The following is a 22426-nucleotide window of genomic DNA, read 5'->3' as shown; positions in this document are numbered from 1 at the left end:
CATAATTTCTCCTGAGGTGGCTGTTGTGCAAGTTTTGACTGACTTTATGTCTCTTAAGAAGCAATTAGTGGATGTCAGCATGTAGAACACTAGAGAGACAATTAACAAGTTTGCATTTAAAATACATTCTGTGTTATGTTGACTTTGAGATTCAGTTTAAATGGCATAGAAAGGAAAATGGGAGAATTTCTCTGCCGAGCTGACTGCTTGACAAAATGCAGAGAGCTCAAGGTGAAAAAAGCACTTAGCTCGTGGCAGCTTGTGAGACTTCATTACAGGTCGTTTTTGTTTATACATACAGCTGCTGCATAACTCATGTCAATGGGCCATTGTATTCTTATTACTGTATAACAAGAAACATCTGGTTTTACTTAGGAAAACAATCAACATTTTTGCCTATTTTCTGACATTCCTTCTTCATCCACTCACCTGCCTCGAATCTGCTCAGCGACTGACCCAAACTCAGCAAATGGATCATAAAAAAAATGAAGTGAAAGAATTTTGCCTTCCCAAACAAAAGGCGAGGTTGTTTATCACTTTATCGTTGATCGTTGGTCATTCCCTGAGGCTGATTTAACATTTTCCAAGCAGGACAAGACTCTAGCCACACAATGAGGTAAATTGACAATTTTGCTTCCCCCCGCCCTCTTGACTTCTCTCCCCAAAGTGTTCTCATGACTTGAACAAGAAAGAAGAAAATGAGCCTTGAGCATGTAATCACATTTCAAACTGTGCGCTGTGATCAATATTCATCTGCCGTGCTGACACGCGCAGAGCAACAAAGGAAACAAGGCTGCTATTTGTTTGGGAGGTTCATGAAGTGGCTTGGGCATCTTGTTAGGATACTTGATGAGGTGTTCCGGGGACGTGAAGGAGGCCATGGGGACTGCCCAGTACACACTAGAGAGACAATGTATCCTGAATGGCGGGGGAATGGATCCTCTTGGAAGAGGTGAACGAAGTGGCTGGGGGGGGGGGGGGGGGGGGGGGGAGTCTGGGCTTTCCTGCTAAAGATGCTGCCGCTGCAACTCGACCCCAGATGAGCAGAAGAAGACGATGGATAGATACTCATGTTCGGCATGGTCTTTTTTGGATGCGGAAAATAACAAAAAAATATTTTTAGAATACTACGCGCTCAGTGACTGTTGTGATACGTCATGTGATTTCTTAATTATTTGAATACCTTCATACTATGTCGAGCAAAGAAAGTTGTCGTATGTGCAATATGAATTCCCATGTAAAACGGAAGGTATGGCGTTCCACAGGGTTCAATTCTGGAGCCTCTGCTGTTTTCATTGTATTTGCTGCCTCTATACCGATGTCTTGAATTTGAAAATAAAAAATATATTTTTCAATAAAGCAGTGTTCGGTGAATTATATACACATTAATCTAAACACAAGTCATTAAAAAAATGACAAGAGACCGCTTTAAAATGCTAAAGACCAATTTATTAGTAGACACACTCATTTGCCGGAAAAAAGAGCCACCTGAAAAAGGTCTTCCTGAAAAGTCACCATTTGATTGGCAGTGTAAAATAAGACAAAGGGCTTGAGATCTTTTTTTTTTTTACACTTTTTTTTCTCACACAATTGCACAATGATTAACAATGATACATTCACTTGTTACTTCAGTTACTGAATGCTTTCAGTCCACACGCGCACGCACACACACACACAGATCAATCATGTTTAGCGGAGGGGCACTAAAAGCAGTAATTATGACGCAGGATTATTATTTTTATTTTTTGGCAAGGAGTGGGGTTATAACCAACACTGAATCAGACAAAGACCTAATTAAAGATTAGATATTGGAACTTTGCAAAAGCTGTCACAGTATAGTGAGAAGAAAGAAATACCAAGTCACCATAATGGGTCGCACCACCGAATTTGATTATAGGTAGAAGGTGTAAATAACGTGAATTTCCACTCACTCACAAAAAAACACGTCGTTACAGAGCATTTTGTCACGTAAAACACAAAAGCATGTAGCCAACCCATACAAAGTACCTCGTAAATTGCGACGTACCTTTAAAACATGTGCCTTGGCTCTAGACTTTCTAATAGTGCACATTATAAGGCGAATACACAAGTTTAGTGCCATTTGTGTTGGAGTTTGGCATACACAATTGTCCTTTGTTTGGGAGCTCATTTTAGCATTAGCCAAAACGACTGCATGGTTGTCCAAGGTTGCGCTACACAACGATAGAAAGACAAGAATGCATGTCACATTTAAAATCAGGATTAATAATGAACCTCTGTGCTATTTTTTTGTTGGACTGGACTAATCAGCAACCACCACGTGAACCAATCTACTTTGGATCCAAACCAGAGGGGAAAACCTCCAGCCTACTTCCTGCTAAGCAACCACTTCCAAATATGGGCACGTTTGCTTTGGAGAGCCGTAGCACATAGACAATAAAATGCTAGTGGAGGTTAGCTGTATTATAGTTTACTTCCGTGTTGTCACTGCCATATTGGATGTGTTACTTGAAGTATACGTGGAAATGAACATCGGAATATAGGCGTTAAATTGGAATTGGGCATTTGGACCTCACAAATACAAGAACAGTTATTTGGTGGTTTGGTCACTAGGCGGGATGTAACGTCCGTCATCCTAAGGAGGGAACAAATGTATAATTGTGTTTGAAAATTGTGCAACCACGCACACCAAACACAAAACTCAATAGGAGTCCAAGCTCATCTTGTGGCGACACGTTGGCGTCACAATCAATGACATCAAAACAAAACAAAACTTCACATTAAGCACTGATTATATTATATACTATATGTGTGTAGATAGAGATATATTAGAAATAGATAGAAAAATATAGAGTCATCTGAATGCCCATTATACAATTGTACACAATAAAGAGTGGAAAAAAGCTTATACAATGCTGCAGACTGGGTGTGATAGGTACGGTGTGTGTATGAGTGTAGTGTTGGGTACAGTGTTACTGACTGAGCAGTCAACATGGAACATTTTGTCACGAGAATTTAGTAGGAAATTGAACAAAAAAAACAAAAAAAAAACTTAAAAACTTTATTAGTGGTAAACTGAAACATGTTCAAAATGTTACATTATTCCCAGTGGCAAAATATGGTTTTATTTATAACATATATTCAATGTAGAGCTCAAATTCAGTTGTAAAACTATAAGGCATCAATAAATTTTATAATTACCGTAATACAGAGCAGTAATGCAGTTGCAAAATCCACATGCATCATTTGTTGTGTATCATGATCCATATCAGCTGCAATTGGGCCCGGGGAAAGGAGGGACTACCGTTGCAACATGAATTTTATATTTAATACAGAGAATTTAAAAGGTTTAATTTGCTTGAATAAACTTATCACATAGTTAATTGTTGGATACTTTGAACTGATACTTGTCAGTCAATAGGAGAAGGCCTTAACCGAGTAGCAGATGAAATGAACGGGTTGAGGAGAAAAGTTGAGAAATAATCAAGTTGTATTATTTTAATCCATTTCAGTTTGAATTGAATTTTTCATCATCCGATTACGAAGATTTTGGGTGTCCAGGCAAGTTGGTATCCTGAGATATGTTTTTGGCCAATTGGGCTATTGTTTACTATGAATTATGCCTAGCAACAAGACCAAACTAAATGATGTGGCTTGAAAAAATAAATAAACAAGAAATAAAAATTACAATCATAAAAACATTATTTAAAAACAAATACAATTATTGGAATACAAACTTATAAGTCAGTGTAGAACTTCTAGACAAAATTCTACTAAATTCTCGCAACTTTGCTCACTATTTATTTTTAGATTGTCTAAGAACCAAATCTGTTTTGTTATGTTATATGCAAAATGATTTGCATTGCTACTATCAACACTCTTATTAAAGTCTATACCACGAACAGGCAGCAGCAACACGGTGTACCCTGTAAATACCTGGACGCCCAAGTAAATACCTCCAAGTGACGATTAGTATTTCAAAGCACAAACATAACAGAGCATAAAAGTACAAAAATGCTACCATAAGTGCGCACAGCTGCAGAGTGGACATCACGGGACACGTTTGAGAGGGGGTGGGTTGTTATATAGTCAATTTTGTGACTGTTTATGTTTAGCAAAAACCATGTACATCAAATATGTGTATTAGTACGAACGGATACATAGAGGTATACCAATGCTGGAGCTGCTTTAAAGAGGAAGTCAACCCCAAAAACAATTTCTTGACTTTAATATGTTCTATGCAGCCCCTCTCGCCTAAATACGATATTCTGATTCACATAGCGTTCGTGGAATATGAGTTAGGCAGCAAATTCCAGCAGTTTTTAATCATTATCAAAAGGCGGCCATTTTGCCACTTACATGTCATCAAAGTTGCTCAGGTGTCAGCCAATCACAGCTCAGCTTTAGAAAACAGGTGAGCTGGGATTGGTCATTGCCTGAGCCCTGAGCAACTGTGATGTAATTTTAAGTCAACAGCAAGTGGCAAAATGGCCGCCCCCCTGAGATGGATAAAAATGGCTGGATTTTGCCGCATAATAAAACAAATGTAATATAAATCAGAATGTCATGTTTAGACTAGTGAGGTCACATAGAACATATTAATGTCAAGAAATGTTAAAGGTTGACTTCCTCTTTAAGTTAAGTCAATGCATTTGGTGGAAAGGCATTTGCTTTTACTATTTGACTTACAGCAAGACATAATTGAAAGTCACTTTTATAAACATGTTTTCCTCTAAAAGAAGCATAAACATCTATAATTTCAAAAGTCTTCATTGCCGTGTATTTGTAGTCAATAATATATAGTTTGCATTGAAAGACGGTTGATAGGTTTTAACAACGTCACACAAACAGGCACCATTTTACAATAAGGGGCTACCCATTTAAAAGGCATATGAATAACGCTTATAGCTTCATTTGTTTTGTAAATTCATAAGAACCGACTTGTGTCTACTTACTAGAGCTGTTATTCTCCAAGCCTGACTTATCTTGAAGAAAACAGATTTTGAATTGCTGTGGTAGGATTTTGCAATGCATCAAAAACCGTATTGGAATTTGTTCAGATATAGTGTTCCCTTCACTTTTCACAGGTGATGCGATCAATAATATCTACAAATCTGTGGTAGGTGAATTTTTGCGAAGTAGAGTTGGATTTGTTTTCGGTGCTAAGTAGTGAAGGAACACTGTATGCCAATGCTTGCCTAATTGAATTTAAAGCTACATTAAGGAGTTTGCCATTTTGTTTTTTACTCACGACTGCCACCTCTGGACTAAAGCGTAAATGCAGCCTCCATGATGCTCGTGCATGACCCGCGCAGGGCTGTACGAGCATGAGTGAATAGAAACTCCTCTGGAAGTTAATACTGTCATATCAAACATTCTCAATACAAATTCAATTATGTTGTGTTGTTTGGTTCACGCTTGCAACGGTAGTAATATTTTAGGCGATTATAACTGTAGTTCAAATACACAATAAAGCTCAAATTCATTTGTTTCTTATAATCCCTCAAATCAAGCCACTAAAAATAAAGTCTTTATTTTAAACATATTTTTGAAGGCATTGGGAACGTGTGTCTGTGCTCGTCATATAAATTGTTGACTGGTAACACGCTGAAGTTGCGAATAATATTGATGCATCAGCTATACACGGATCACGTCATGTCGATCACATTTACAACGCTCATAAGCAATATTAGCGTTTAATTTCCTCCTTCATTTGTTATCATATCTTACCTTCTCAGGAGAAACTTAGAAAGGATGCCAACAATGGGTCTTTATACCCAGAGAGTCCTCTGTCTGCACCTATCAGACCCAATTTTGCCGCGCTGGATAAAACTTGGCGTTTTTTTTTTTTTTTTGGGTGGGTCTGTGCCGGAGTTCCAGCTGTCCTCGAAAGCGTTTTTTTTTCTTACTCCCGGCAGACTCCATACTCAACAATGGAAAAGTTTTCAGTCGTGTTGTTTATCTCGCTTGTCTCAGCGTGAGCACTTTTTCTACGCTTTATGGTAGTGATGGCAAAATGAAGCTTCATGAAGCACTTGCGATACTTTTTGACTCCTCAAGATGGCACTCATGATTCAAAGATGCAATGCAAATGTAATCCATTTTCATTGCACTTGCCTTTATCTTTAAACCAAGAGCACCATCTAGAGGAGTCAAAAAGTATCGCAAATGCTTCATGAAGCTTCATTTTGCCATCACTACTTTATGGTGCAGAAGTGGAAACTTTTATTTGTATTAGATTAGATTCTTTTGAGCATTCCAGCAATAAACTCAAATCGCGTAAAACAAGAAATTAAAACAACAAAGCAGAAGTGAAAAAATTAAATAATTGGAAACTCTACCTGGACACAGAGCGCGCATTACGTCACATCCTCTGAAGAAATTTGCGCGAAATTAGAGTATAGTTAAGACTTACAGGCTTATCGACGCAGTTGTTGTCAACACATTAGGGCTTGCTCTACACATCAGGGCTTTACTTCTGCATATAGATGTGTAAAAATCTGTAATTTTAACATTTCAACGTCCTTGATGCAGCTTTAAAACAAATTTATTTCTTGTCAACTTCCACACTTATGATTTTACAGCAACTTTGGCTTTTCAAAGCATTAACAAACATACTCATAACCAATCTGAAAAATCCTTTATAAAGCCAAGGGTATGCTTATTGTCAAGTGGTAGCCGTAAAAACTGAATGCAGCATTATGCACATTTTTGCATCTTGTAATCTGTACAAAGGTTTTAAAAACAAGGGAAGCGTGGAACTGCCAATGCGGAGTCAAGTTTTGACTTGGCCATGTCGTTCCAACATATTTGTAAAGTCATTCGAACACAATGGTAAAGTTGTTCGTTCATATTGGGAAAACATAAGCCATAAGTGACTTATTTGTGCACGTTTTTTTTTTTTAAAGCATTTGGCCCGCATTCTACCAATACGTTCGAACGACTTTGCAGTATGTTGTAAGATATCCCAGTCAAAATCGTTTAGTACACATTTGCAGTTCCACCCTTCTGTAAAATACAAACAAAATTCTTGTAATATGTTCTATGCAGCCCCACTCGTCTAAATGCGGTATTCTGGTTATTATTATTATTAGTGGAATACGAGTTAAGCAGCAAAATCCGGCAGTTTTTATTAATATCAGAAGGTGGCCATTTTGTCACTTGCAGTTGAGTGAAAATTACATCCCAGTTGCGCAGGTCTCAGGTAACAGCCAATCACAGCTCAGCTTCACACTGCAAAACGGACAGTAGAAATTTTAAGAAAAAAATAAAGTGAAATAAGAAAATGATTACTTCAAATAAGCAAAATTATCTGCCAACAGAACAAGAACATTTTACTTAAAATTACCTGTAAGATAAAAAAAATAAAAATAAAATAATACTAGGCTCATATCAACCACAGCGCTCTTGAAAACAGTATTTTTAGACTAAAAACAAGTAATGTTATATTAATAAATATAATTATTTTCTTAAAATACATAAATATATATATATTTTTTTACACTTGAATAACTTAACCCAAATGTCAAGCAGGGAGGTAACAGGCCCCATTTTTATTGTCTTTGGTATGATCCAGCCAGGGATTGAACCGAGAACCACCAAGTCTGAGGGTAGGCACTCTACCACTAGACCACTGAGCTGGTACTGTGACAAGGAAAAGTTAGCTTAGTAAATATAACAAAACAAAAAACAAAATAATTAAAAATTAATTCAGGCTTTTGATGTTGGTTAGTTGTTATCTTAAAATGTGGAAAATGCTTGTTTTAACCCTCACAGTACTTAAAACTAACATAACACTCAATTCCAAGACTGCTTGATCAAATAAGATAATTAAGTAATCTACAAACTAGCACAATGATATTGTCTGACAATTTAATTTGAAGTAAAAATAACTTGTTAAAGCAAAATAAGCAAATTTAGCTTAGATTTAAGAAATTATATTTTACTTAAAATTTCAGTTTTTGCAGTGCAGAAACCAGGTGTGCTGTGATTGGCCGTTGCCTGAGCCCTGAGCAACTCTGATGTCATCTTCAGTCGACATCAAGTGGCAAAATGGCCGCCCCCTGAGATGGATAAAAACTGCAGAATTTTGCTGCATAACTCATATTCCACAAATGTAATATTAATAAGAATGTCATGTTTAAACTAGCGAGGTCACATTTAACATATTAGTGTCAAGAAATGTTTAAGGTTGACTTCCTCTTCAATTCAACGACAGATGTGGAATAGCTGCAGGAGTGGCGGCAAGAAGTATCGACGGGAGTCTGTCAGTATAGAATTTGCAAAGGTTTGGAGTAATTAAACATGAGATAATCCATGTAGTAATGGTCGTACACCCGCTGCCTCTCCAACACGCCAAGCTGCGCAAAATACTTCTGCGTGATCTTCAATGACGTCCTCTCGTCGGCCACGTTGCGGTCCTTGAAGTTGGGCAGCGTGAGGTTGCGCGGTGCTCCGGACAAGCGCAACAGCAGGTCGGACTCCTCCGCCATGTTCTCGAACTTGCCGATGAAGTCGTAGTCAATGAGGCACGGGTTGCACAGCTGGTTGGCCGCCTCCCAATGGATGTCAATGCCCATGGGCCGGTGCACGTCGATGAGGTACTGTACAAATTCCTGGAAGGTGACGCCGCTGCCCGACTCCAAGGCTGACCTCGAGGCGTTGGGCCTGTACTTGGAGATGATGGGCTTCCCGAACAACGTGTGGTAGTAGTCGTTGGGGTTCTCGAATTTGTCTCTGTAGGCCGACACTAACCTTTCAAGAGGTTCTCGCACGAATATGACTTTGGTATAGCTGCCCAGGCGGCGTATGATGCCCTGCCGGTCGAAGCTGTTCAGGGTCTTCAGGGTGCTTCCGAAGTGGGCGGTATCGTGGCTGATGTTCTGAGGGTCCGACGCTACACCCGTCAGCACCATCAGAGTCCGCTTCCAGTTGGAGCAGCCTGTCTTGGGCACCTATGTAGTAGAAAAGTTTACGTATGTTATAGTCCATCTTGTACAGAGGTAGGTAGAGTAGCCAAAAACTGTACTCAAGTAAGAGTAGTGTTACTTCCAAATAATATTACTCAAGTAAAAGTAAAAAGTAGACAAGTAAAAAAGTATTCGCTGAAAAGAATACTCAAGTACTGAGTAACTGCTTGAACATGAAGTCTGATTTACAAAAAACTCATCAGATAGACAAAAAAATAAAATGATGTGCAAATGCCGGCATCTTCGAATCTTAACTCATTCACTGCCATAAATTCATAAAAAAAAAAGAAAAGATTATTAAAAATTAGGGGCGACAATCGTAATTAATCGCATGACTTCACTAGTTAACTCACGATTAATCACAAATTTTATACTCTTGTTAACAAAAGTGGATTTTTTTTTAAACTAATAGAAATAGTTGAAATGAATTTTTGACGTTTATAGCCGTCAATGGCTGTTAACTCACGATTAATCACAAATTTTATATCTGTTCTAAATGTACATTAAACAATTGTAGGTTTTCATACTCTTGTTAACAAAAGTGGAAAAAAAAGTTAAACTAATAGAAATAGTTCAAATTAATTTTTGACGTCGAAAAGTTTAAATACATTTTTGACGTTTATAACCGTCAATGGCAGTGAATGAATTAAAAAAAGAAAACATTATTAAAAATTTGGGGCGTCAGGCGATTCAAATTTTTAATCATAATTAATCGCATGACTTCACTAGTTAACTCACGATTAATCACAAATTGTATATCTGTTCTAAATGTACAATAAAAAAAATTCAAGGTTTTCATACTCTTGTTAACAAAAGTGGAAAAAACTGTTAATCTAATAGAAATAGATAAAATGAATTTTTGACGACTATAGCCGCCAATGGCAGTGAATGAGTTCAAATAAAACAAACAAACAAACTTTTTGAGCTTGTTGTGTTCTAACTTCTGCCTTGGTGCTAAAGCAGGCCCAATGAGCAGTGTCCTCTTTTTTCTTTTTTTTTGCTTGTTACATAGTTTAACGACCCACTTACAAGTTAATAGTTTGATTGACGCTAATTATGCGAAGATGACGCTCCCTCTAAAAGCGAATTGCGCTGGTGAGGGGTGTTAAAATAGTCTCTATAATCATCATTGTCACATATGCAAAGAATGGGCCAATAAAAAATGCACCTCTGGCAACTCTGTTTACATATCCCAGAATTGCCCTTCAGATGATGAGTCTCAAGAGTGAGGAAATTACTTTTGTTTCATTGTTTAAAAATTGATTTTCCGGTTGTCGTTGGAACTATAGTATGCCCACATGTCAGGATTGGTTTAAGTTTTATGAAGGAACATCCATCAATCCATTGACTGAAATGCTTTTTTTTTTTTTTCAATTTAATCTCAAATTTCCAGTTTAAGGGAAGCAAAACAGGCATTTGAGGCTGAGAGCTATGACCTACAGTACATGCCAGCAGTTCCTAAGGATTTTAATCTATTTCATAATATTTTCTGTTAAAGTTTGCTCAGTGACTGGTACATTTTCAAGATAAATGACAAACAATTTCCCTGGCTGTAAAAGCAAACAAAGAAAAAAACAAAACAAAACAGGAGAAAATGGGTCATTTTGTCCTTGCTTTATTAGTTGCAAAATCCAGTGTGACATCTTACCCCATATAGTGTGACAACTTACCCATTGGTGGGGCAACATGTCACATGTTTACTGTATGAAAATGACATGAATACAAAAAAAAAAGACTTTGGTCTTTTATCTGGTATACATTTTGTTTACGATGTATTGATTCCAAGAAATATATAAAAAGTGAAACAACTAGCCCCGGTCTCCCTACTTTATATCAGAACCCCCGCCCCACATTACCTGGCAGTAGAGGAGCTTGTGCTTGTCCTCAACAAAGATGTTCCTCACGTGTTGCTGAGTGATGGTCTTGGAGACTTTGCTCTTGTACTTGGCGCACATCTTCTTGATGAGCTGCTGACGCTGCTGCATAAGGCTGGAGAGCTTCCGCCAGCGCTGGAGGGAAAACAATCCTGACAACACAGAAGAGGAGGACGGGGAGGAGGAGGACGGAGGGCGGTTGGTGCGCTGGTTGGGAGGACTTGTTTTCAGGAGCTTGCGGTGCTTCTTTGAGATGCGCTGCGAGCCCAAGTCTTGTTCCTGGGATCCACCTATGATCAGCTCTTCTCTCTTCCAAAACTGTGGGAACTGTATGGGGGAGATCGGACTCGGCATGACGTTAGATTTTCCTTGGTCTTTGTCCTGAGGAGAAAGAGATTGGGAGTGGGGAAGTGGGGGTGGGGGGGAAATAAATATATGTTATTAAACTGTAAACCGTCACCCAAGTGGAAAAAGAAAAACCTCAATGAATGAACTGTAAGGATATGACTGGTGATATTCAAGTTTGACTGTGTACTTGCTAGTATGTGAAATATTCTTCCTACTGTTACAGTTAATTTAATATATGAATGAATTGAACAAACACGGTGGGAAATTTCTCAGATTCCTAATTTTACCATTTTCATTCACAACATCCATTCATCCATCCACGGTCACGGGATTCACAATATCATACCAAAAAAATTTGTCAACATGATTTTCCAAACAAAAACTAAATAAACGAAATAATTTGTTGCAATTTTTTATGGCATGCGTAACTGGCACACAGACATGAGAGCATAATTCCCATTAGAAATATTGTATTGAAACATTTCCTAGTAAATCATCTGCTTGTGAGAAATGAGAGGGCAATGATAGCATCAATTATTATTATTATATATATATTTTTTGACAGAGTAAATGGCTTTTATCCAATAGAATGCCATTCTGTATTCAAATAGGTCTTGGATAACAATAATGTTTTCAATTTCAGGCCCCATACTTATAATCAGTATACTGGGCACCTCTTTCGATTTTCTTCAGGGTTTTCATTCCAAAGATCATTTTGCTCATATAGCTTTTAAGACTGTGGTGGAAATATGAAAAATAAAAAATACAAAATACAACATTAAATATTTAATACTATGTATGTAATAACTTTAACTGTAACTTTATAACAAATAATTCCTTATATTCCATCAAACCAATAAAAATATATAATAAAATACATAGTAATTATGATTATATAAAAAATTGAATACCAATTATTGCAAAAACAAAAGAACATACAAATACAACAACATACATAAAATAAATCAATAAAAATAGCTGATGCTAACCAGTGCTTTACAATACATCAGCAAAATGTCCTGTCAATCAATAGCTGGCAACTTCAGCACTGTCGCCACGGAGGACGTGAAGCAACAATCCACAGGACACAATCAATACACAATCTCCAACCTGATCAACTCGACTGCAAGGAGACAAGCACTATTCTGGGAGGTATAAACTATGTATAAAGCACATTTGTGAAATACAAAAACATTTTCTTAATACACGTGCAGTCATACATATTTGAATGAATCCAAAGAAAACAGTGAGGCAATTCCAGCATAGGTGAGCTGCTTACAACACACTGCAACACGCAGTTGTTATATATGCCACTAGATGGTGCTGTTGCACCGTAAGAACACGTCTCATGTTGCCGATACACAGAGGCCAAATCCATCCTGGGCCTATGATGAGATGCTGCTATCATATAGGTGTCCCATAAACACTTAATGGTGTGTTTCAATTAGAATCTCCTACTGCCTGATGGCCACCAGGCCCACGGCCACTGCGCATGCTGACATTTGATTTCAATTAAACGATCTGATGGTGTCATCAAGTTACTGGACTCATTTTACGAGTACGATGCGACATTGATGTCATCCTGGATGTGGGATCGTCCCTGCAGATGAATAAAAGGGCAATGAGCTCTGGTAGGTTCACGAGTCCGGATAAAGATCCTGTTGTAAATCAGGTTTGCTACAGTCAAGCTTTTAAAATGACTTTTGGTCAAAATACATGCTCTGAATAAATTCCAGCAAAAAAAGGATTCAAAGTAAACAAACAAGAAGAAAAAAAAACGTGATATTTTTTCCAGTGCAAAATGCTTCCTTGCATAAAAAGTACCATTCAAGGACAGCACGTAACTGTTGAACAAGAAACCAACATTAAGTGCAAGAACTAATTTTGTACCAATTTTCCACAAAAAACATCATCACTCAAAATGTTTATATTATTGAGGTACTACGTTTATTACGTTATATCATTCCAAAGCCGCGCAAAATGACTAAGACTACTCAAGTTATTGGGACAGTATACAAATAAGCAAATAAGACCTGTCTGCCATCTAGAGGTGACTGGTATTACTACAACTTAAAACTACAGTTGACCCCCTGCAGAGTTGCAGTTCGCCCCCCAACCCCCCACCCCCAGATTCTCCAATAAGGTTCTTAAATTTAAGTATAAGTGAAGCATGCGAATGTTTTGATTCTCTCTCTCACGCAACTACACAATTTATGTGAAGTTTGAGTGGCGAGATGGTGACGCTAACCCTTTGTGACAGAATGTGTGTGTGGTCTTGTTTTTGTCACATAGTGGGGCCAACATTTCGGGATTTCACAGAGTTGTGGGGCCCACCCGTCCATGTGGGGCCATTTTGCTGTGGGGCAAGTTTGGACCTCTTTTTGAGGGTCAAGACTTGGTTTTAGAGTTTAGGTTTGAATTGGGTTATGGTTGAGGTTAGGGTAAGGAATAGGGGTAGGCAATCATTTTTGATTGTTGGGGTTAAGGGGAGGGGCTAGGAAATGCATTATGTCAATGAGATGGCCCCGGAAAGATAGTAAAACAAACCTGTGTGTCAGCCTACAACAAACAAGCTCCCCATGTGGAAGCGTTTGACAAACATGCGGGATGTGTTATTTTTCTAACAGCCCAAATTACCCATTTAGTGCATAGGATAGAATAAAAAAACAAAAAACAAATCAACATTTTACATAGAGTGTGAGTAAAGAGTATTAGACGCTAATTGTCATATCAGCGTTAATTCTGAACAAATGACGGGATTGCAATTTCTAAGCGTCATGAGCTGTATAGTTCGTAATTGGTTTTGTTGCTTACCACTTCTCGTTTGGCATATTGATTGAAAAAAAAATCCATATAAGTAGGTAAACAACATATAATTATTATGAATTAACAAATGCATAGAAATTATCATTTAACAATAACAATAAAAGGAATAAATTTATATAATACAACAAAATAACAAAAGTAAACCATTAAATACTCAGCATGAACCTTTTGTACTATCGATGACTTTTTTTTAAATAGATTTTTGGGGAATATATTTAAAAAGAATATAGAATTAAAAAATATTTAATTAATTGAAAAATTAAGAATTTAAATAGTATTCTTATTAATACTAAAACACATTTCATAGTGTTTCAAGGTGTTTTAGTGAGTACATTACCTCATTGAAAAAATATTAACAAAACAAAATGATAGTTCATATTTGTGTTGCATTGATTGTGTTATAGTTATATAGTTTATAGGATATTTTTTTTAGAAAGACATAATTAAAAATATATTTTATAATAAATATATATTTGTATTTGATTTTGACATTTCATAAGAAAAATATATCATACAATTAAATAGCAAGTAAATAGAACATATTTGCGTTGTATTAAATATTTTTTTATTTACAGAATAGATAAAAAAAGTGTATTTTTTAACTTATTTAACTTAAATATTAGTTCTAGCATATTTTAACTCATTCACTGCCATTGACGGCTATAAACGTCAAAAATTCATTTGAACTATTTCTATTAGTTTAACTTTTTTTCCACTTTTGTTAACACGAGTATGAAAACCTAGATTTTTTTAATTGTACATTTAGAACCGACATAAAATGTGTGATTAATCGTGAGTTAACTAGTTAAGTCATGCGATAAATTATGATTACAATTTTTAACCACCTGTTACCCCTAATTTTTTAATAATCTTTTTTAAAATAAATGTATGGAAGTGAATGAGTTAAAATGTATTTATGTACATTATAAAAATACAATCATTTTTTTTATTGTATTAAATATATATATATATATATATATATATATATATATATATATATATATAATTATTTTGTTTTTTATTGTAGGTAACCACCCCTACCCAAATAATCTTTGACACAATAACACAAATCTCTTAGCGTGGACACAATGAAAAACAACGGGAGTTGTGAACCAACCCTGGAAGTAGTCAAGTCCGACTAAGACACAAGCGGTGCTGGATACTGCCCGAGGTCAGATCCTCTTACACTGATGCCATCGGACACGCTGAGAGATACAAGGCCGACATTCGCTCCCATTGCAATAGATAACAGGTGAGCATGTGCCTGACTGTGTGTGTGTGTGTGTGTGTGTGTGTGTGTGTGTGTGTGTATTTGTGTGCATGGAGTAAACATACCTCCCTGGATTGCAGCGCAGTTCCATCGAGCTTCATACCTGTGGGGAGAAAGTAGAACAAAATAAGTCAATTAGTCCATCGAGGACTATGGAGACATTTTTATGGTCACCATAGTGACAGGCGGGAGATTCATTGGCAGATTTAAAGAAGCGGAACCCAGGACGTTTATTACTCTGGACATATTTTTCGGATATAACCTGCAACATATCCTAAAACCAGCTGCCATTTAATCAGGCTGACAGGTCTAAGTGGGCCTACGTGGCTGCTGATGGGTGGCAGTCGAAGGAAAGCAGTGGAGGGCTGGGGGTTGTTGCTAGGCGTAGACACCTTTGCGTAAGTGGCTTGTCACTTCCAATTTGGGGGATGGAAGTGATGGATAAGGGAGAGTGAGAAAGTGGGATGGCAACCGAAACCCTAGCTTAGTGATGCGTTCACCAGCGGCCACGTAGGATTCGGGCAAGGGTGCTAGAATAATATGAACTCTAAAGCTACGGTGTTGGATTCATTGCTTGAGTTTTCTGCATGTCTGCCATTTCCTACGCTTTGAGCGGTCATTGAATGCACCTCGAGTCTCATGCCAAAACGCAAGTGAAGTAGTTGTGTTTTCCTTTGCTTTTCTTTAGCAGCTAGCATTCACTCGTGCCATTACACTTGACAGTCACATATTGCCTGTATTCCCACACATTTCTTATTATGTGGAGGTTACAAAAGTTGAATTGAATCACTTAGAATGCCTGTGTAAAGTGTTCATTGTACACTATAGCATAGGTGTATGATTGTGTGTGTGATGTCACACCAGTTTATGCTAGTCACGAGTGTCGCCTCGTATGCTAACTTGTTTTAGCCATTGGTGTGAGAATGTGTGTGTGAATGGGTGAAGGTGAGGCATTGCAAATATTTTACATTTTAGTTTCTTGTGAATGTGAATTGTGTGGGTGGGATTTAGAAAAAAATCAGCTAAGGAAACAAAATCGTAATTGAGCTGCATTGTGAACATAGCTTAATTACGCTTCAGTAAACATTTGAACTTCAGAATGCTGTGCTTTTTTTTGACATGTCATTGAACCCTGCACGGACATGACACAAACGTGCCAGATGCACCAAAGTAGAACATAACCAAGCCTCCTCCTGTGTATTAATTCAGGTTTCACTAACTTATGTGACAGTAGCTACATTGTTCTTTTTGTTGTGCCAAAAAGCCCCAGAATACGTTGATATTCTTGAAATTTCATTTTTCGCCCACACACACTCTTTTACCCAATTTTGGATTACAACCCAGAAACCTGGGTCAAGTTGACCCAAGCAGCGTGTCGGTCCAATTTGTGACCAAAAATTGGTTATTTTTGACCCAGTAGTATTCAAGAGTGTGCAGAATGCGGCAAAACATCCCCACACTCCTCATTTCACAGTAAAGTGTACATTTCATTGTGTGCTTGATTTTTGTCCCCCTTAACAATACATGGAGCTGATGTGACTTGCCAAGAAAAAAACTCCCAAACCTCCCTTAATAGTCTTGAGATTTAGTTGTACCCTGCACAGATTTAAGATCAACGTTCCGGCTGCAACAAAGAACATATCCGAGACCAACATTTCTGACGCTGGGCCGCTCCAGATTGATATTCTTGAGATTTTATTGTACCCTGCAAAAAACAAGATGAGAAAATAACTTCATTTGCCCGTGCTATTTTTCCCATTTGGGGGGGGGGGTCATGCGATATTTCCCAATCTTGTTTTGGTTCAGCTGTACTATTTGATCTCCTCACTCCTAATGATCGCTCATGTAGGCTGCGCGGATCCATCACATGATGTTGCCGTTTATGAAACGCATGAATATTTAGCACCGCAAACACACGCACACAACAATAAGAGGGGGAGGAGGAGGGGGTGCGTCCACAAAAGCGTCTGCTAACGCGATGAGCCCCTCAGACAACCATCACGTCGACATACAAGGCTGCTTATTGATCTTGAAAGGCCCATCGAGGTGGTAATTGAAATCTCCCAAGGTCTAATTGCGTCTCTCTGGAGGAGGTTTTTTTTTTCCTTCCCCGCTCTTTCGTTTCCATCCGCCGTGTTTTTACACGTTTTGTCTGGGCTGTTGCTTTTGCCGATGTTTTGCTTCACCTTTTGCTGTGTTTAACACTGAAGCAACAAATGAACCTAAGTTATATTTACATTAAGTCCGCAATTTATTTTTCAATCTTTTTCCAATGTGATGTGGTGGAGCGCCGTAAATGCACAAAAAGAAAAACAAAATATTAGGGTCATGGTTTACAGTAAAGTGAATCCTGTTGATTTTATTCGACAAATTTGTTGCAAAAAGAGGCTTCAAATCCTTCGCGAACGCAATATTCTTTCAAGTCGGGATGCCCGAAAGAAGCATTTTCCCTCCTTTAATGTATCATAAGTAAAACATGTAATATCATTTCAAAGGGGGGAGGGATTTGAAAACATCATTTATCTCTGTAGTGTCTATTTGGTTACGGGTAATAGCGCCTGTTTGATTGCAATTTCACAGGCAGTCAATTGCACTCTGCGTAACTACGCTATCGATTTTCACCATGGCGCCTGGCAAAACGGTTAATAAATTGTGAAAACTGACATGTGTAGCACAGGTGGGGGATGTGAGTCACGTTTTAATATGCGTCAAAACTTTGAAAGACTCAACATTGACTTAGATTTGAACTACATGAGTTGACTCGTCCTGCTTTTTTATTTGATTTTATTTTTTAACTTTTGCAGTTTTAAGTTCAAGTGTGCCATTTTTTGGGGGGTGCACACAAACAGGATCCACCCGGAAGCTTTGATGCAGAGTGCACCTGAAGCAAGTATATTATAGAGGGGAGATTATTCCATCGGGATTTAAGGATTATATTTATGATAAAATTGTCAAAAAGAGAATGACAACATGCAAGATTCACAACTCGAAGAAAAGAGATACAAGTACATTATTTAATTTCCACTGTCACTATAAAATCCACAATACAGGTAAGTATAGTATGTTAGCGTCAGGGATTAGCTAACCATTAGCTCAGTTGCCACTAATCTTTTTGAGCTATGTCTTGGGTAGTGATTATGAAGGGCTACCAGTTCTGATCAAGATTATTTTAGTTAACGGAAATTCTAATTCAAATATATATTTTTTTTAACAAAGTTAACGAAATAAAATAAAAATGAAAATGCTTTAAAAAAACGAAAACTAACTGAAACTACATTTGTTTACAAAACTAACTGTAACTGTAGCGAAAATGCCCTTCGTTTTAGTCTTTGGTAATTAATTTAATATATGAACTTTTGGGGATGATTTAAAATGTGATTTGAAGTAGATTTATTTTGATATTAACCGGAATAAGGACGTTTGCAGCAGCCAATAGAAAAGCACATTCAGATGTCGTTGCTCTTAGGCGACAATTTTGCGTGCTTGATTTTTGGCTCCAAGGGCTCAGCTCGCCTCCTTTTTCATTTAACTCAGCCCAAATGCAACACTAGGTAAGAAATGTGTTACCTTTTTCATTTTACAATGGTGTTAATTAAATATTGCGCACAAGTAATACACATCTAAAAAAACACAAAACACAAAACTAAAATTATATACTATATATACTATATAATATATAATACTGAAACTAACTAAAACTAAGCATTTTTTAAATAACTAAAACTAATAAAAACTAACAGAACCACCATGAAAACTAATTAAAACGGACTAAATTTAAACAACTAAACTCAAAACGAAATCAAAACTAACTCAATTTAAAATTCCTAAACTATAATAACCCTGGTTTTGATACACACCATAGACTGCGTTTATACACATTATATATACGTCTATACTTGAGCACACTACATTTATTTTACTGACAGAAGCTTCTGTGACAATCCTAATCACCTCCTAGCTTTGTCCTTTCTTGCCCTCTACATCAAACCTTGAGCGCCTCACCTCTCTGCAGGGCGCCGGGAAAAAAAAATAATTTGAATATTCATGCGGGCGGTGCGACACACAAGTGAGGTCCACATCATTAGCGTTATCATCCTTCCCCCCACTTGAAGCCCTCCGACAGCGATGCACATCATCCAGCATCTATCTCGAGGAGGGACGGACAAAAAGGACAAAAGCAACGTAGAAATAATGAGCTTGTTAAACCAAACAGGGAAAGAGAGTTTTAACTAGCAACAGCGCAGACGGTGAGTGTTCTCCTTTAGCAATCAAGTTGCATCCAAAAAACACGTTATTCAACAACAACAAAGAAAACTAAAATTCAAAAAAACTATTTTGTTAACAAACTAAATAAAGAAAGCTTTTTTTCAAAACGAAAATAATTGAAACTACATTTTATGTTTACAAAACTAACTAAAACTCAAACGCAAAAATGTCCTTCGTTTTAGTTTTTGGTAATTAATGTAATGCATTAGCCTTTGGGGAAGATTTTAAATGTGATTTTAAGTAGATTTATTTAACTTGAATAAGGACGTTTGAAAGTGTCACACAGAAGTGACGTCATCTAGCAGCAGCCAATAGAAATGCACCTTCAGATGACGAAATGCTACGCTAGGTAAGAAATTAGTTTTACCATGGTTTTTATTAAATATTGCACACAAGCAGAGGTGGCAAATCCAGGTCCAGAAAGTAAAAACCCTATCGCAGTTTAGCTTTAAACCCCAGGTGTTAGCTAGCTAGCTCCCTGGCTAGCTCTCATGGTACTCGTTTACCTGCTAAAGCCAAACTGTGGCAGGGTTTTTACTTTCTGGACCTGGATTTGCCACCTCTGCACACAAGTAATACACATTAAAAAAACAAAAACTAAACAAAACGAAAACTAATACTGAAACTAAGCATTTAAAAAAAAAATAACATAAATAATAAAAACTAACAGAACTACTCTGAAAACTAATTAAAACTAACAAAATTTAAAAAAACAAAAACTCAAAACTAAATAAAAACGAACTCAAATGAAAATTCCCAAACTGATGATGAAAATGAAAAGCTGCAGTAAAAGCTTTTGTGACTTTTTGGGAGATCTCTTGACTCCATGGCATTTAAAGTGTTGAGAGATTCTTGTCACTACTACTCACAGAAATGATCACATACAAATGCAAGACTACTGCGGCGTACTTCAACCAAGATTAAGATAACACGTCAGTTGCTGACAGCGTTGGCTCCAATTAGTTACTGATGCCTTGCAAAGAATAACTCATGCGACGACCCGGAAGAGAATACATAAATGAGAACTTTTTCATGATGTCATCCTGCCTTCGTGCACTCCCTTCCTTCAAGCACCTACCAGAATCCATTATTCTTCAGTACACTTTGAGTTCTCCTTGACAAGAACAGAGCGACACCATCACCACCGTTCTGCATTTTTTTTCACCATTTTGTTCACAACTTCTCAAGCCTGGAATTTTTTTTTTTACCACCGCCTCGTGGGGTCTGAGGTATGAGATGACATCTCTTGCACCAAAATAACCTGAATAAAATGATGGAAATAATGAGCCTGGATCAGGGTTATTATAATTTGAGAAATTTCATTATATTCGAGTTTTGTTTTTTAAATTGAGTTAGTTTTAATTCGTTTTCTGGGCGGCTCAGTTTTAGTTATTTCAAAAATGCTTAGTTTTAGTTTAGTTTAGGTTAGTTTTAGTATTAGTTTTTGTTTTTAAAGGTGCATTGTGCCTTTTAAAAAGGTCATGTTAAAGCTTTTTCTACATCATGCATGCTTCACCAGAGCCCTGACTGTTTTGCACCGATCAGCTTTTATCTTCCCTATATAGTATGTATGCGAACCCTGCACACTCCACAGTTTCTTTAGGGAGGGGCGGAGTTTTTCTTACTTCATTTGAAGTCATGTCTTCGTTTGTCAATTGTGGCTGTCGCTTTAAGATCGTGCACGTTGAACGAGCCTGACACAGATGTTGCAGTTACGCTTTGGTCCAGAGGTGGCAGTCGCAAGTAAAAAAGTGACAAACTGCACAAAGATCCTTTAAAAAAAAAGTGTATTACTTGTGCGCAATATTTAATAGACAACATGGTGAAATGACACACTCTTCTTACCTAGCGTTGAGTTTCGGCTAAATTAAACGAAAGGTGAGCCATTGGAGTCAAAAGTTAAACACGCAAAAGGAGCGAGGTCATCCGAAGGTGCTTTTCTATTGGCTGTTGGTAGATGACGTCACTTCCTCGTGACACATTTTCAAACATCCTTATTCCGGTTAAAATACTGTATATTCAAAATCAACCAAAGATGAAAACTGAGGACATTTTCACTGTAATTATAGTTTTGTAAATGTAGTTTCAGTTAGTTTTAGTTTTTTTTTTAAAAGCATTTTTATTTTATTTCTAAAATAAAAACATAATTATTTAATAATTTTATTTAATGATGCTTTTTTGAATTTTGATGATGCAATGCAACCGTTCTGACCTTCCTCAGACCACCACCATTCTTTTTTTTTATTTTTTTTAATGTTTTTAATAATAGCATCTCAGAGGACGTGGTAAATAGAGAAATCCATAAAACGTTCTATGCTTCCAAACGTCACGTACGAGCTAAGCCTTTGAACTCTGACCCGAGTGCAAGGCAACGTGCATAAATCTTTGAGAAGGCGCTTCCATGCACACACACACACACACACACAATTCAAATGAGTCCCTTCATTATTTCTCTTTCAATGCCGTACTTCATGGCCATTTCAGTAGTAAAAGAGGTAATATGTTATACTTATTATACTAGTGGGAACACGCTCCTGTTTAATTTGAATGCATCAGGTGGAACATAAAATCATTCAAATTCAAAAATTAAGTATAGTCATGTTGATATTAAGATATTGTACTGCCAAATTTAACATCTGGCACAAAACCCTGAAGCATAACTTCATTTTAGCTACTAAGAAGGTCAAAGAAATTGCAGTGAAAAAGGCATAACCATAATGTAATGTACTGTAAATAAAAGAAGTAACGCAAAAATTGCAGTCTCACAGGAAGTAATAAAAGGAAATAAAAGTCATGCAGAAAACAACACAAAGGAAGTGAAACAGCTACACTGGAAGTAAGAGTAACAGTCATACAAGGAAGTAACAAATTCAGACAGAAAGGAATGTAGTCGC

The 22426-nt window shown here is 37.1% G+C and overlaps 1 protein-coding gene across 3 annotated transcripts in view; it reads right to left on the bottom strand.

Moving 5' to 3' along the window:
- Positions 1 to 1433: 1433 nt before the first annotated feature.
- Positions 1434 to 22426, bottom strand: part of chst8 (carbohydrate (N-acetylgalactosamine 4-0) sulfotransferase 8) — a 150361-nt gene continuing 129368 nt past the window's right edge. For all 3 annotated transcript variants that reach the window (XM_086072009.1, XM_086072010.1, XM_086072011.1), the window contains exons 3-5: positions 15332 to 15369; positions 10805 to 11203; positions 1434 to 8933 (exon numbers count right to left, since the gene is read on the bottom strand). In XM_086072009.1, coding sequence (XP_085928135.1) covers positions 8247 to 8933; positions 10805 to 11203; positions 15332 to 15369 — 1124 coding nt within the window. In that variant the 3' untranslated portion in view covers positions 1434 to 8246. The remainder of the gene's footprint in view (positions 8934 to 10804; positions 11204 to 15331; positions 15370 to 22426) is intronic.

This window comes from Leptonotus elevatus, chromosome 3, assembly GCF_054856555.1.
Source record: "Leptonotus elevatus isolate MCC_2025b chromosome 3, RoL_Lele_1.0, whole genome shotgun sequence".
NCBI classification, from domain to species: domain Eukaryota; kingdom Metazoa; phylum Chordata; class Actinopteri; order Syngnathiformes; family Syngnathidae; genus Leptonotus; species Leptonotus elevatus.
Note: the sequence above shows the minus strand (reverse complement) of the source record. Positions and strands in the feature narration are given on the sequence as shown.